The 17,184-nt window shown below is 47.0% G+C and overlaps 1 protein-coding gene across 1 annotated transcript; it reads right to left on the reverse strand.

Moving 5' to 3' along the window:
• Positions 1-549: 549 nt before the first annotated feature.
• Positions 550-3,982, reverse strand: LOC123147551 (ketol-acid reductoisomerase, chloroplastic). Its single transcript, XM_044566822.1, has 10 exons — positions 3,641-3,982; positions 3,439-3,531; positions 3,144-3,209; positions 2,712-2,852; positions 2,235-2,462; positions 2,032-2,149; positions 1,817-1,956; positions 1,576-1,743; positions 1,291-1,446; positions 550-1,112 (listed from the first exon to the last, which is right to left on the reverse strand). The coding sequence occupies exons 1-10, from the start codon at positions 3,908-3,910 to the stop codon at positions 747-749; spliced, it is 1,746 nt and encodes a 581-aa protein (XP_044422757.1). The 5' UTR covers positions 3,911-3,982; the 3' UTR covers positions 550-746.
• Between the last annotated feature and the right edge of the window lie 13,202 nt (positions 3,983-17,184).

Below are 17,184 nucleotides of genomic sequence, written 5' to 3' on the forward strand. Positions count from 1 at the left end.
GCATCTGATCTCCTTGGGCTCGGTCGCCTTTTGCGGACAACACGGGGCTTGTCGGCGGTGAAGGCAAGGCGAGCGGGTGGGAGGTTGGGGGGGGGGGGGGGGGGGGGGGGGGGAGTGTGGTGGATGTGCTGGGCCGGGGGAGGACAAGGGCGGGCGTCGCGTGCCGCATCAGACACAAGCCTACCCAATTTTGGACCTAAAATGGATCACAGCCGAAAAAAAGCGGACACTAGAACAGCACTTGGTCCAGTGAGACCTCCACCGCAGCAATGCCCGTGGACTCCAGGACGTGGCCGGGAGGAAGCCGGAAGCCTATATGCGGCGTTGACCTTCCAGGTCCCCTGCCGGTAAAGCTCAGGATGATCAGGGAGCGACTCCAAGCTCTGTGGCTAGGATAGTAGGATCCAACGGGAACGCTTGCAGCCGCTGCTTCTTCCTCCATGCTCTCACCGCCGCCACGGCGAGCAGGAACACATCTCGCTGATTAGCAACGAGTCTAGTCTTGAAGGTTTATTTCGAGAGAGATGAGTTACACAAACAAGCAACATCTAACCGGACGAACTAACTTTATTATTCCGGAAACGAAGACGACTCACTCTACCCAGCAGCAGCTCACGAGTTCAAACAGCCAGTCGCACACATACATTACAGTCCATGAATGTCCATCCATCAAAAACCAACTCTCGTGCCAGGCCCCAACCGGCCCGGCGCAGCTTACTTAACTTAGGTGCAAGGGGGCGAGGAGCCTAGGAGGACTGCCGGAGCTCAGGGCGCACGAAGTCGGCGTCGGCCGTCACCGAGATGTCGACGGTGGGCCTCAGCTCGGCGCACACCTCGATGGCGCCGTGGACGGGGTCCGACATGAAGTTGCTGATGAGGTCCTGGTTGATGGGCTCGTCCTTGTCCACCGTCACGAACGCCTGCTGGGTCAGGATGTAGTCGAAGCGGGGCGCCCACTTCCTCGACCCCAGCCGCGCCGTCGTCGAGCAGTTGTCCACCATGAAGGCCACCCCGCGCGCGTGCATGAAGGGGTTCAGCGAGTCCACCGACTCGATCACGCTCTCGTTGATGATCTCAGAGTAGGAGTGCCCCTTCTTCCTCAGCACCTCGATCTGCAGTTTAGGAAGGGAAACAGAACAGGTGAGTAATTGCTTTCGGTTCTTGTACTGTAATCAATCATTCAGGAAGTGTAATGTACAGCTTACACATCGCAATCGACTCGAATAAGATGTTGAGCGATTGTATTCTAGTGTACTGGTATAATATGTAACAAGTGGAGAGGAGCCTGACCTGGGCCATCATAAGTGCGACATAAACTCCAGCCGTGAAGGGGTGGAGTGGGCCAAGGTCACCATCTGGCCGGGTCGAGCGCACCTTTTCGCCGACCTTCCACATGCGAGTTTGGTCGATTTTGCCCATAGGGAAAGCAGGAAGACCTTCCTTGTCCTGTGCAAGCATAAAGAAAATGAGATGGTGTCAATCAACAGTAATCTTGTCTTATTTGGTGTCCACACCCAAAACTTAATCATGGAAAGAATCAGGATGGTAAGTTGCAGTTTTAACACCAGAACTTACATAAAACCTCCGACCAGCCAACACAACACTCCGAATTTCACTTCCAGAGGCAACATCTTCGTAGCATTCATAGAGTATGTCCATGCAAGGGTAGAATGATGCGCTGTATGCCTTGTTGAACTCCTTTTTGCCTTCCTCACTCAAAGAGTTGTACACCTCAAGCATCCCCTGGTAAAAAGGGGGGAATTGGACTGATAAGTAAAGATTAAAGGTGGTTACCAAAAGATTAATCAAGGCATACCTTCTTTGAGATGGTCTTAGAGATAATTCCAGTGATGCCCTCCACGGTGCTTTTGTATGCCAGCTCCTCGTCCATTCCTTGCTCCGTGTATCTCCTAAACAGAGCCTCCACGATGCCATGGACAGCGCCCAGCAAAATTCCTGGACAAAAACTGGTTAGCAACAGCGCAGTCATAACAGGCAACATAGAGTCACAAAGAAGAAAAAGAGGTTCACCTCGCTCCCCAAAGATATCACTCTTGTACTCCTGTTCTAGAGTAGTAGCAAAGGTGAACGGGGATCCTAGTGCAACCGACCACCCAAGAGCAACATCAGTGGCCCTTCCATCAACATCCTATACATCAAAAAGAGCACACACACACAGTTGGTCAGTGCATAGCTGCATTTCTTCAGACCAAATCGATGGTTGAGTACCATACCTGGTGGACAGCAAAGCTAGCGTTGATGCCAGCACCATTTACTTCCTTGCCCTGAACATACAGTCTCCGAACCGACGGGCCCATTCCCTTGGGGCATACAGCAACCACGCTGATGTTCTTAGGGAAATCAAGGCCATGTGATTGCAGATGTCCAAGGAGAAACCCATGAGATAAACCAAGAATGCTGTTTGGTTTCATGTGAGAGAAGATCTTCTCATAGTTGTCTGCCTGCAGAAAGTAAATGAGAACTTTAACTACAAGGATATAATAAACTGCTGGTGGGATTCGACCAATGTATCATGCAGTGAATGATAGATAGTATGCTCCAAATCGAACATGCAGCAAGTTAAATATAATTAATTAAACCAACAGGATGCAAAGAAACATCATCCTGAAGCTGAGCCTGATCTAAACAAACAATTAACAAAGGAAAGCTTAAAATCTTGCAGAAAGCTGGTGAGCATAAATGAAGCACACCTGGGCAGAATCTGAGATCAACAGCAGCACAAGATCACTGCCTGAGACCGTCTCCCATATGTCTCCCAAGGTTCCGTTCTCCTCAGTGAATCCAGCACCTCGTGCTTCCTCAAAAGACTTGGAACCTTTCCTGAGGCCAATCTGAAAGCGAAGAGACAGCTTATTGAACAAGTGGCATTTATACTGCCAAAGTACATAAGCTGTCACAGAAATTGCATATTCCAATTTGTATAGCACCAAATTCTCACTTTAAACAACGAGTGACAAATAGTGCCCAGTGCAAGTTATAAAGCTAAAGAAAACAATAAGCATTTGCTGTGGGTTTTCCACTCGGGACTGCAAGCCAAAAGCTTCAGAGCTTTTCACTTAAACACACAGTGAAAACTCAATCCCATGTGTAAAGCTGGAAATTGGTACATGAGAATAGCTGACCTTGACGACGATGTCAGACTTGGCTTCCACCAAGGAATCCCTCAGGTTCTGGGCCTGCGCCGGACCCTGCAAAAGCACCATAAAGAAAAATCCGTTAGAGCAGCCACAGACCTGCAAGCTCTGAACCTACCAAGTGGCAGAGCAGAGCAAATCTGCGTGAAATCGGCCACTCCGTTTGACCGCACCGACTGATGTGTGCATCCAAGCAGTGTCTCGAGTAGACAGACATGTAAATCTCGAGAGTGGGGAAAGAAACTGTGCAGGGAGGGGAGGAAAGGGGAAGCGGGGAGTGGACCTGGGAGCCCCATCCGATGACGCCGATCTGCTTGACGCCCTTGAACGCCTCCGGGAGCAGCGGGAAGAGGTTCCGCCCGCCCCTCACGATGTACTGCAGCCACGCACGGAACAAATCGTAAGAATCGAGAGCAGAAGCCAGGACCGGAGGTGGGAGGGGGGATAACGAGAGAGATGGGGTGGGGGCGGGGGCGCGTACGTACCTCCTCGTGGCCGGCGAGGGAGACCTTCTCCTTGTTGAAGACGGCGGTGTCGAAGTCGAGCGACGGCATGGCCGCGCCGACCTTGGCCGGGGCCGCGACCATGGCGGCGACCGCGCGGCGGCGGGTGGAGGCTGAGAGCGCGCATGCGGGGTGGGATGCGGCCGGGGAGAAGGCGACGGAGGAGATGGAGGAGGCGGCGGCGGCGGCTAGGGTTTTGGGGTGGGCGAAGGGGGCGAGGGTGGATGCCGCGGAGGAGGTGGGCGCCGCCATCGTGGATGTCTCTGGCCTCTGGGGGGAGCGAAGGGCGGCTCTCTGTTCTGCAGGCGGTTGGTGAGGGGTTTGGGGTCGGGGCGGCCTGGATGGATTTATACGCCTCGCCCGGCCGTCCGATCCCATCGACGGCCGCGATGCGGCCCACCGGGACGCACTCACGTGAACGGCCGCGCCGGTACAATATTATTCTGGGTGGGTCGCACGTTGCGCCGCGCATGGAGATGCGCGCTCGCTCGCCGTCGTCGTCCTCGTTGTCTTTGTCCTGCGCACGGCTCAACGGCGGCCTTGGCAGCACGCGCGGCGCTCTCGGCCTCGCCGGAGGGCAGATGGGCATCGGTGTGGTGTGCCCGCGCGCGGCCGCCGTGAACGCAACGCACGGGTGTGGGTGTTGCCGCCGGTGGGCGTGTCGCTGCCAACAGTGGACAACTGGATGCCACAACGCCGGCGGTGGGCCCGTGGGCGCACGGCGGGCGTCGGCGTCACAAGTCGCCGTCTGGCGGCATCTCGGGACGTATCCTGTGGGACACACGAATCCGCTCTGAAAACCACGCCCAGGGAAAGGCTCTCTCAGAGCATAGTTAATAGTATAGCCAGCTGTTGGCTATAAGTCATTGTCATGTCATCTATAGCCTATCTTATAGCCAACATGTACAATAGTTGATTAGAAGAGTGTACTACTTATTTATTATATGGCCCACATTTCACTCTCACAAAGTGCCTAGGAGCACGTGCTAGAGCTGACTCTTCACCAAGAGCCCGCTTACCTTCTCTCTTCTTCTCTTTCCTCCAATTAAGCAAAAATATACTAGTTTATATCTTATAGCCCGCTGAGTCAGCTCTATTGTACTTGCTCTCATGGATTACACTTTTCCCGACGAAGTGCTTCTGTGGTCTAAAACTCGAGTAAATCATTCGATACGGATCAGAGGGAGTAGTATTTCATTTGATACGGTTTGGCAGTTGCGTTGTGTGCACGAACTAGTTTGTGCCCACACAGTCAAAACCTAGTCCACGCGCGTGTGGGCAAATTGATTTCGCCCACACGACACTTGTACGTTGTTGGATGGCAAATGCAGTACGCATACATGGCAACTAGGTAAATACGCATGGCAATTATGATTCATTGCAAGACAGCAACTGCAGTTGCGCGTACGTTACAACCAGATAAACACACATGGCAACTGTGATTAACCATACATGGCAACTATGGTTGGACCACACGTCGCAACTATGTAAACACACATGGCAACTATTGTTTAACCATATGTGGCAAGTAGTTCATCGCACACGGCAACTATGTTTTGATTACACGCGGCAACTACCATAAATTAGACATGGCAACTATAGTTAACCAAAACAGAGAGTTGTCATGCTTTTACAACTACATTTGCCATCCCTGGATAACTACATCTGTCATCCCGGATGGCAACTAAATCGTCATTCCGCGGGGGTACCTAACGTAGCTGCGCCAGGATGTGTGGGCATTTTTGCTTCATGCCACACACGCGGGATGAAGATGAGTAGTACTTTGTTGGGCGTGTGGTGAGTGAGTCCTGGATTAGGGGGTCCTCGGACAGCCGGACTATATACTTTATCCGGTCTGTTGGACTATGAAGATACAAGATTGAAGACTTCGTCCCGTGTCCGGGTGGGACTCTCCTTTGCGTGGAAGGCAAACTTGGCAATCCAGATATGTAGATCTCCTTCTCTGTAACCGACACTGTGTAACCCTAGCCCCCTTCGATGTCTATATAAACCAGGGGGTTAGTCCGTAGGATAACAACAATCATAATCATAGGCTAGCTTCTAGGGTTTAGCCTTTACGATCTCGTGGTAGATCAACTCTTATAATACTCATATCATCAAGATCAATCAAGCAGGAAGTAGGGTATTACCTCCATCAGAGGGCCTGAACCTGGGTAAATATTGTGTCCCCCGCCTCCTGTTACCATTAGCCTTAGACGCACAGTTCGGGACCCCCTACCCGAGATCCGTCGGTTTTGACACCGACATTGGTGCTTTCATTGAGAGTTCCACTGTGCTGTCACGATAAGGCTTGATGGCTTCTTCAATCATCTACAGCGATGCGATCCAGGGTGAGGTTTTCCTCCCCGGACAGATCTTCGTATTCGACGGCTTCACACTGCGGGCCAACTCACTTGGCCATCTGGAGCAGATCGATAGCTACGCCCCCGGCCATCAGGTCATGTTTGGAAGCCTGAACTACACCACCGACATCTGTGGAGATTTGATCTTCGACGGATTCGAACCCATGGCAGGTGTGCCGAACAGCCACGATGAGCATGACTTAGATCTGCTATCGGATGGTGTTCAGGAGATCACACCTACGGCTGCCCCGGCTTTTAATCCGGAGCAGATCGTGCCGTCCGAGGACGGGTGGATGGACCCCGCCATGGAGGCCGCACACTCCTCGGCGCTAGAGCCGAACACAGACTTCACCTCCAAAGAGATTTGTGTCATCGGACCCCCGGACTCGTCTCCGGCCATAGGTTCCGAACCGCGCGTGTCCGTGCCTATCGAATCTGATTGGGCACCGATCATGGAGTTTACCTCCGCGGATATCTTTCAACACTCACCCTTGGGCGACATGCTAAATTCACTGAAATCCCTCTCCCTATCAGGAGACTCTTGGCCGAACTATGTCCGGCTTGAGTGGGAAGCGGACGACGAAGAAATTCGTTCCCCACCCACCACCCACTTAGTAGCCACTGTCGATGACTTAACCAACATGCTTGACTTGGACTCCGAAGACATCGATGGTATGGACGATGATGCAGGAGAAGAACAGGAACCATCGCCCACAGGGCGCTGGAGTGCCACCTCATCATATGATATATATATGGTGGACACGCCAAAAGAAGGCGATGTCAATGGGCAACGGAGGATAATCCCCTTGAGAAGCAATCTAAGCACCGGCGTCATAGGCGCCGCTCTAAGCCCCGCCATAGCAAAAATAGCGATACCGATACAAGATATGATAGCAATCCGGATGGTGCCGGAGATAAAAACAATCCCGCCCAGCCAGGCTTCGAGCAGACTGAGCGGGAGGATGGGCAAGCTAGCCCTAAGGAACAGGCAACAGATGGAGAATCAGAGGATGGCAATTACATGCCCCTCTCCGAAGATGAAGTGAGCCTTGGCGACGAAGAATTCATCGTGCCTGAGGATCCCGTCGAGCAGGAGCGCTTCAAGCGCCGGCTTATAGCCATTGCAAAAAGCCTGACGAAGAAGCAGCAGCAGCTTCAAGCTGATCAAGATCTGCTAACTGATAGATGGACTGAGGTCCTGGCAGCCGAGGAATACAGACTCAAGCGCCCAACCAAAAGTTGCTGAAAGCGCAGGTTGCTACCTCAACTCGAGGAGGAGGCATTAAAGCCCACACTACCAGCGCACGATGCGGCTGATCGGCCACCTCGTGGCCAAGACAAAGCGGCGTATGAGCCCGAACACCAGCCCGCACCCCGTCGCCAACCAAACAAAAACACTAAGGCCTGGGGCTACACGCAGGACCTGCGAGACGTATTGCAAAACAAAGCAGGACAGTCAAGATCGATCTACGGATCGCGGGGGCGCGCCCCAATGCGTGACGAGGACCGTCACGCCGGATATACTAAAAGCAAATCCGTCCGGGCCGAATACAATAGACCAAACCCATTTAAACTGCGTCGTGATGTAGCCCGGCATAGAGGCATCGCGCACCCCCTATGCTTCACTGATGAAGTAATGGATAATGAATTCCCAGAAGGGTTTAAACGCGTGAACATTGAATCATATGATGGTACAACAGACCCCGTGCTACGTCCTGAGCTTGCGTTGGTTTTTCTTGAAGAGGAAAGGGTGATGCAGCAATAGTAGCGTAAGTATTTCCCTCAGTTTTTGAGAACCAAGCTATCAATCCAGTAGGAGGCTCCTCAAAAGTCCCATGCACCTACACAAACAAACAAAGAACTCGCAACAAACACAATAAAGGGGTTGTCAGTCCCTTCACGGCCACTTGCGAAAGTGAGATCTGGTAGAGATAGTATGATAAGATAAATACATTTTTGGTATTTTATAATATAAATGCAAAAGGTAAAGATGCAAATAAAAGTAGATTGAAAGCTTATATGATAAAATATAGACCCGGGGGCCATAGGTTTCACTAGTGGCTTTTCTCAAGATAGCATAAGTATTACGGTGGGTGAACAAATTACTGTCGAGCAATTGATAGAAAAGTGAATAATTATGAGATTATCTAGGCATGATCATGTATATAGGCATCACGTCCGCGACAAGTAGACCGACTCCTGCCTGCATCTACTACTATTACTCCACACATCGACCGCTATCCAGCATGCATCTAGAGTATTAAGTTCATAAGAACAGAGTAACGTATTAAGAAAGATGACATGATGTAGAAGGATAAACTCAAGCAATATGATATAGACCCCATCTTTTTATCCTCGATGGCAACAATACAATACGTGCCTTGTTGCCCCTTCTGTCACTGGGTAAGGACACCGCAAGATTGAACCCAAAGCTAAGCACTTCTCCCATGGCAAGAAAGATCAATCTAGTAGGCCAAACCAAACTGATAATTCGAAGAGACTTGCAAAGATAGCTCAATCATACATAAAAAAATTCAAAGAATATTCAAATATTTCTCATAGATAAACTTGATAATAAACCCACAATTCATCGGATCTCGACAAACACACCGCAAAAAGAGTTTACATCGAATAGATCTTCACAAGAGAGGGGGAGAACATGGTATTGAGATCCAAAAAGGGAGAAGAAGCCATCTAGCTAATAACTATGGACCCGAAGGTCTGTGGTAAACTACTCACAACTCATCGGAGGGGCTATGGTGTTGATGTAGAAGCCCTCCGTGGTCGATTCCCCCTCCGGCGGAGCGCCGGCGAAGGCTCCAAGATGGGATCTCGCGGATACAAAAGGTTACGGTGGTGGAAATTGTTTTTCGTTGGCTCCCTAGATGTTTTCGAGGTACGAGGGTATATATACGAGGAAGAAGTACGTCGGTGGCCGCTCGTGGGGCCCAGGAGACAGGGGCGCGCCCAGGAGGGGTGGGCGCGCCCTCCTATCTCCTGGCCGCCTCGATTGCTTCTGGACTTGCACTCCAAGTCCTCTGGATCACGTTCGTTCCAAAAATCACGCTCCCGAAGATTTCATTCCGTTTGGACTCCGTTTGATATTCCTTTTCTTCGAAATACTGAAATAGGCAAAAAAAAACAGCAATACGGTTGGGCCTCCGGTTAGTAGGTTAGTCCCAAAAATGATATAAATTTGTAAAATAAAGCCCATAAACATCCAAAAGGGATAATATAATAGCATGGAACAATCAAAAATTATAGATACGTTGGAGACGTATCAAGCATCCCCAAGCTTAATTCCTGCTCGTCCTCGAGTAGGTAAATGATAAAAACAGAATTTTTTTATGTGGAATGCTACCTAGCATAATTCTCAATGTAATTTTCTTTATTGTGGCATGAATGTTCAGATCCAAATGATTCAAAATAAAAGTTCATATTGATAAAAGAAATAGTAACACTTCAAGCATACTAATCAAAGCAATCATGTCTTCTCAAAATAACTTGGCTAAAGAAAGTTCATCCCTACAAAATCATATAGTTAGGGTATGCTTCATTTTTGTCACACAAAGATGTTCCCAAATTATACACCCCCTATGACAAGCCAAGCAATTGTTTTGTACTTAAATAATCTCAAACTTTTTCAACCTTCATGCAATACATGAGCGTGAGCCATGGATATAGCACTATGGGTGGAATAAAATATGATGATGGGGATTGTGTGGAGAAGACAAAAAAGGAGAAAGTCTCACATTGACGAGGATAATCAACGGGCTATGGAGATGCCCATCAATTGATGTCAACATGAGGAGTAGGGATTGCCATGCAAGGGATGCACTAGAGCTATAAATGAATGAAAGCTCAACAAAGGAGAACTAGTGGGTGTGCATCCAACTTGCTTGCTCACGAAGACCTAGGGCATTTGAGGAAGCCCATCGTAGGAATATACAAGCCAAGTTCTATAATGAAAAATTCCCACTAGTATATGAAAGTGACAACATATGAGACTCACTATTTGAAAAACATGGTGCTACTTTGAAGCACAAGATATGAGACTCGCTATATGAAGGACATGGTGCTACTTTGAAGCACGAGTGTGGAAAAAGAGATAGTAACATTGCCTCTTTTATTTCTTTTCTTTTTTTCTTTTTTTCTTTCTTTTTCTTTTTTTCTTTGGCCTTTCTTTTTTTTCTTTTGACCTTTCTTCTTTCTTGGGGGGAAATGCTCTAATAATGATGATCATCACACTTTCATTGATTACAACATATGAATTACAACTTGAAACTAGAACAAGATATGACTCTATATGAATGCCTCTGGCGGTGTACCGGGATGGTGCAATGAATCAAGAGTGACATGTATGAAAAATTATGCATGGTGGTTTTGCCACAAATACGATGTCAACTACATGATCATGCAATGACAATATGACAAAAGTAATGTATGTCATGATGATGATGAACGGAACGGTGGAAAGTTGCATGGCAATATATCATGGAATGGCTATGGAAATGCCATAATAGGTAGGTATGGTGACTGTTTTGCGGAAGATGTAAGGAGGTTTATGTGTGATAGAGCGTATCATATCACGGGGTTTGGATGCACCGGTGAAGTTTGCACCAACTCTCAAGGTGAGAAAGGGCAATGCACGGTACCGAAGAGGCTAGCAATGGTGGAAAGGTAAAAGTGCGTATAATCCATGGACTCAACATTAGTCAAAGGAACTCATATACTTATTGCAAAAATTTAGAAGTCATCAAAAATCAAGCACTACGCGGATGCTCCTAGAGGGATAGATTGTTAGGAAAAGACCATCGCTCATCCCCGACCGCCACTCATAAGGATGCACAAGCCAGGTACACTTCATGTTTCAAATTTGTTACACAACTTTAACCATACGTGCATGCTACGGGACTTGCTAACTTCAACACAAGCATTCTTTAAATTCATAATCACCCAACTAGCATGACTTTAATATCACTACCTCCATATCTCAAAACAATTATCAAGTATCAAATTGATCATAGCATCCAATTCACTTCCTATGATAGTTTTTATTATACCCAACTTGGATGCCTACCATTCTAGGACCAATTTATAACCATATCAAATATCGTGCTATTCTAAAAGACTCTCAAAATAATATAAGTGAAGCATTAGAGACTAGCAATTTCTTTAAAATTAAGCCACCGCCGTGCTCTAAAAGATATAAGTGAAGTACTAGAGCAAAAACTATCAAGCTCAAAAGATATAAGTGAAGCACATAGCATATTCTAATAAATTCAATCAAGTAGGCTTCTCCCAAAAGGTGTGTACAACAAGGATGATTGTGGTAAACTAAAAAGCAAAGACTAATATAATACACGACGCTCCAAACAAAACACATATCATGTGGCGAATAAAAATATAGCTCCAAGTAAAGTTACCAATGAACGAAGACGAAAGAGGGGATGCCTTTCCGGGGAATCCCCAAGCTTAGGCTTTTGGCTACTCTTGAATATCTTGGGGTGCCATGGGCATCCCCAAGCTTAGGCTTTTGCCACTCCTTGTTCCATAGTCCATCAAAGCTTTACCCAAAACTTGAAAACTTCACAACACAAAACTCAACAGGAAATCTTATAAGCTCCGTTAGTGAAAGAAAACAAAGCCACCACATAAGGTATTGTAATGAACTCATTCTTGTGTTAAACCTATTGTATTCCAAGTTCTCTATGGTTCATACCACTTAATACTAGCCATAAATGAACTCATTCTTGTGTTAAACCTACTGTATTCCAAGTTCTCTATGGTTCATACCACTTAATACTAGCCATAGATGCATCAAAATAAGCAAACAACACACGAAAAACAGAATCTGTCAAAAACAGAACAGTCTGTAGCAATCTGTAACTAACGCAAACTTCTGAAACTCTAAAAATCCTACCAAAATAGGAAGTCCTGGACAATTTGTCTATTGAACAACAACAAAAAGAATCAACGCAAAATCACATTCCTGTGATTTAAAAAAATTATATTTGCGCGTGCAAAGTTTCTGTTTTTCAGCAGAATCAAATTAACTATCATCATAGGTTATCCTATAGGTTCTACTTGGCACAAGCACTAATTAAAACATAAAAACACATCTAAACATAAGGTAGATGCAAAATTTATTACTAAGCAGAAACAAAAACAAAAAAACACAAATAAAATTGGGTTGCCTCCCAACTAGCGCTATCGTTTAACGCCCCTGGCTAGGCATAAAAGCGAAGATAGATCTAAGTAGTGTCATCTTTAATTTTCAGTTTTTTAGCGAAGTCATGCTAGAATCCGGGAGGTTCTTTACGTTTCCCTTCATACTCGGAAATTTTTAGATCTAGAGAATCCAACCGCTTATTGCAAAGGGTAATTAACATATTCATGCGGTGAAGATTTCCGCTAACACTTTTAAGAGGCTCAAGAGACTTTTGTAAAAAAATTGTTACTTCGCAAATCTTTCCAAACACTTGTGTTTCTTCTTGGGTAGGATGTGATCCTCCCTTTTGAGGTAGTGTTCCCACTATTCCCTCTATAATTTCATGAGCAATACCAGGATCAATTTCAATAAAATTTCCTTTGACAATGCAATCCAAGAGTTGTATATGCGTCATATTTAGCCCAACATAAAAATTGCGAAGAAGAATTCTAAAGTTCACCTCTAGGATGCACTTGCGATAAGATTCCATCATCCTATAACAAGCATCTTTTAAGTTTTCTCCTTGCCTTTGCTTGAAGTGAAGAACTTCAAACTCGGGAGACATAGGAGCGGATAAAGAACTAGCCATAACGACAAGGTAGACGATCTAACAAGCGAGCAAACGGAAAAAGGCGAGCGAAAGAGAGAGAGAGAGAGAGAGAGAGAGAGAGAGAGAGAGAGAGAGATTGGGAAATAGAGGGCAAATAAAACGGCAAGGGTGAAGTGGGGGAGAGGAAAACGAGAGGCAAATGGCAAATAATGTAAATGCGAGGGAGATGAGTTTGTGATGGGTACTTGGTATGTCTTGACTTGACTTGAGCGAAGACCTCCCCGACAACGGCGCTAGAAATCCTTCTTGCTACGTCTTGAGCTTGTGTTGGTTTTCCTTGAAGAGGAAAGGGTGATGCATCAATAGTAGCGTAAGTATTTCCCTCAGTTTTTGAGAACCAAGGTATCAATCCAGTAGGAGGCTCCTCAAAAGTCCCACACACCTACACAAACAAACAAAGAACTCGGAACCAACGCAATAAAGGGGTTGTCAATCCCTTCATGACCACTTGCAAAAGTGAGATCTGATAGAGATAGTATGATAAGATAAATATATTTTTGGTATTTTATAATATAGATGCAAAAAGTAAAGATGCAAATAAAAGTAGATTGAAAGCTTATACGATAAAAGATAGACCCGGGGGCCATAGGTTTCACTAGTGATTTTTCAAGATAGCATAAGTATTACGGTGGGTGAACAAATTACTGTCGAGCAATTGATAGAAAAGTGAATAATTATGAGATTATCCAGGCATGATCATGTATATAGGCATCACGTCCGCGACAAGTAGACCGACTCCTGCCTGCATCTACTACTATTACTCCACACATCGACCGCTATCCAGCATGCATCTAGAGTATTAAGTTCATAAGAACATAGTAACGCATTAAGAAAGATGACATGATGTAGAGGGATAAACTCAAGCAATATGATATAAACCCCATCTTTTTATCCTCGATGGCAACAATACAATACGTGCCTTGCTGCCCCTTCTGTCAGTGGGTAAGGACACCGCAAGATTGAACCCAAAGCTAAACACTTCTCCCATGGCAAGAAGATCAAACTAGTAGGCCAAACCAAACTGATAATTCAAAGAGACTTGCAAAGATAACTCAATCATACATAAAAGAATTCGGAGAATATTCAAATATCTCTCATAGATAAACTTGATCATAAACCCACAATTCATCGGATCTCGACAAACACACTGCAAAAAGAGTTTACATCGAATAGATCTCCACAAGAGAGGGGGAGAACATGGTATTGAGATCCAAAAAGAGAGAAGAAGCCATCTAGCTAATAACTATGGACCCAAAGGTCTGTGGTAAACTACTCACAACTCATCGGAGGGGCTATGGTGTTGATGTAGAAGCCCTCCGTGGTCGATTCCCCCTCCGGTGGAGGGCCAGCAAAGGCTCCAAGATGGAATCTCGCGGATACAAAAGGTTACGGCGGTGGAAATTGTTTTTCGTTGGCTCCCTGGATGTTTTCGGGGTACGAGGGTATATATAGGAGGAAGAAGTACGTCGGTGGCCGCTCGTGGGGCACAGGAGACAGGGGGCGCGCCCAGGAGGGGTGGGCGCGCCCTCCTATCTTCTGGCCACCTCGATTGCTTCTTGACTTGCACTCCAAGTCCTCTGGATCATGTTCGTTCCAAAAATCACGCTCCCGAAGGTTTCATTCCATTTGGACTCCGTTTGATATTCCTTTTCTTCAAAATACTGAAATAGGCAAAAAAAACAGCAATACGGGCTGGGCCTCCGGTTAGTAGGTTAGTCCCAAAAATGATATAAATGTGTAAAATAAAGCCCATAAACATCCAAAAGGGGTAATATAATAGCATGGAACAATCAAAAATTACAGATACGTTGGAGACGTATCACCCCGCGGTATGGATTGAAGTTTTCCTTTTCCACATTCACATGGCCCGCGGCAATGATCTACATGCCATCAAGTACCTCCCACTAAAACTCAAAGGACCGGCTCGGCATTGGCTGAACAGCCTGCTGGAAAACTCTATTGGTAGTTGGGAGAACCTGGAAGACGCATTCCTTGACAACTTTCAGGGCACTTATGTGTGACCACCAGATGCTGATGACTTAAGTCACATAACCCAACAGCCCGGAGAGTCAGCCAGGAAATTCTGGACTCGGTTCCTAACTAAAAAGAACCAAATTATCGACTATCCGGATGTCGAAGGCCTAGCGGCCTTTAAGCATAACATCCGCGATGAGTGGCTCGCCCGACACCTCGACCAAGAGAAGCCGAAGTCCATGGCAGCCCTCACGACACTCATGACCCGCTTTTGTGCGGGCGAGGACAGCTGGCTGGCTCGTAGCAACAACACATCAAGAAATCCTGGCACTTCAGATGCGAGAGATAGCAATGGCAAGCCACGACGCAGTAGACACAAGTGTCGCAACAATGGCGACAACGCCGAAGACACGACAGTCAATGCCGGATTCAGTGGCTCTAAGTCCGGCCAGCGGAAAAAGCCATTCAAAAGAAACAATCCGGCCTTGTCCAGTCTGGACCGCATACTCGATCGCTCGTGTCAAATTCACGGCACCCCCGATAAACTAGCCAACCACACCAACAGAGAATGCTGGGTGTTCAAACAGGCCGGCAAGTTGAATGCCGAAAACAAGGAAAAGTGGCTGCATAGCAATGACGACGAGGAGCCCCGGCCGCCGAACACAGGAGGGCAGAAGAAATTTCCTCCCTAGGTGAAAACGGTGAACATGATATACGCAACCCATATTCCCAAGCGGGAACGGAAGCGTGCACTAAGGGACGTCTATGTGATGGAGCCAGTCGCCCCAAAATTCAACCCGTCTTCTTGTCCGATCACTTTTGATCGAAGGGACCATCCTACTAGTATCTATCATGGCGGTTCGGCCGCATTAGTCCTCGACCCCATCATTAACGGATTCCATCTCACACGAGTCCTTATGGACGGTGGCAGCAGCCTGAACCTGCTCTATCAGGATACAGTGTGCAAAATGGGCATCGACCCCTCAAGGATCAAACCCACAAAAACCACCTTTAAAGGTGTCATACCAGGTGTAGAGGCCTGTTGCACGGGCTCAACCACACTGGAAGTAGTCTTCGGATCTCCGGACAACTTCCAAAGCGAGGAGTTAATCTTTGATATCGTCCCTTTTCGCAGTGGCTACCACGCACTGCTCGGACGAACCACATTTGCTAGATTCAATGCGGTACCACATTATGCATACCTCAAGCTCAAAATGCCAGGACCTTGCGGGGTTATAACAGTTAATGGAACACAGAGCGCTCGCTCCGTACGGAGGAGCACACTACGGCCCTCGCATCAGAAGTACAGAGTAGCCTTCTTAGGCAGACCACCAATTCGGCAATAAAGCCCCTGGACACTGTCAAGCAAGTCCGGAGTACCCTGCAACAGGACCGTTCGACACGTCCAGAGCTCACCTAGCAATTCGGCCTCCGCCCTAGTCCCAGTCAAGCGGAAAAATTCGTGCCATGCATACATAATTACGCACTTAAAGTACCATGGGCATAGGCGGAGGCACAACTATAATGCGGTCCACAATGCGGCTCAACCGCCCCAGGACCCGTATACCTTCATAATTTTCTCTTTTCAGGACCCTATTCTCTGGAAGCTCTTTCAGATAGCCTGATTATCGGACCCATCACGGGAAGGAAACACCAAGAAGGCAAGAAGCTTTGACATATAAGGGAATCCCCAGGTGGTCTCTGATAACGATTTTTATACCTGTTTTACATACCCACACGCAGCTTACCCTTGGCTAGGACATGTCAAATAATCCTATTTTGCTCACCGCACTACTTGTTTACATACGCTTTGACGTATTATTTAAATAACAAGGGAAAATAATATACAGCGTCAGCATTATTATTACATTTCTTTATCTTTTTTTGACTGCTTATTTATTACAAATTGCACCCGTACACTTTGGTACGTTCAGCTCGCCAGGGGCTTCAGTGTACCCCATAACACGACAAGAAAAGTCCGAACACTTTCGACAGTGCGGCACCCCGAACTTATAGCATTATATGCATCAGCTCCGAATCATGTCTTGGGTCAATAGTTGGGTTTGCCCGACTCCCATGTTTTGGTACATTACATTCCGCTATATCGGCTAAGGTAGCATAGGGAGAACTACTGCGATTGTGTCCCAGTTCTTCCGGACGAGCACCTCAGTAGAGAAAGCCGAAAACTGACTGTCATGATGCGGCGAGAGTTGGTTGCTGTTCAAGAGGTCTCAAATCCTTAAAAAAAATTCTGCTTCAGACGAGGAATCGACCTTGTCCGATTTAGGCGTGTATAGCGCCCCAAGTTCGGCCTTCCGAATACTAGGGGCTTCGCCAAAATTTAAAATTGTAGACTTCTATGGCTAAG

Source organism: Triticum aestivum, chromosome 1B, assembly GCF_018294505.1.
Source record: "Triticum aestivum cultivar Chinese Spring chromosome 1B, IWGSC CS RefSeq v2.1, whole genome shotgun sequence".
In the NCBI taxonomy this organism is placed as follows: domain Eukaryota; kingdom Viridiplantae; phylum Streptophyta; class Magnoliopsida; order Poales; family Poaceae; genus Triticum; species Triticum aestivum.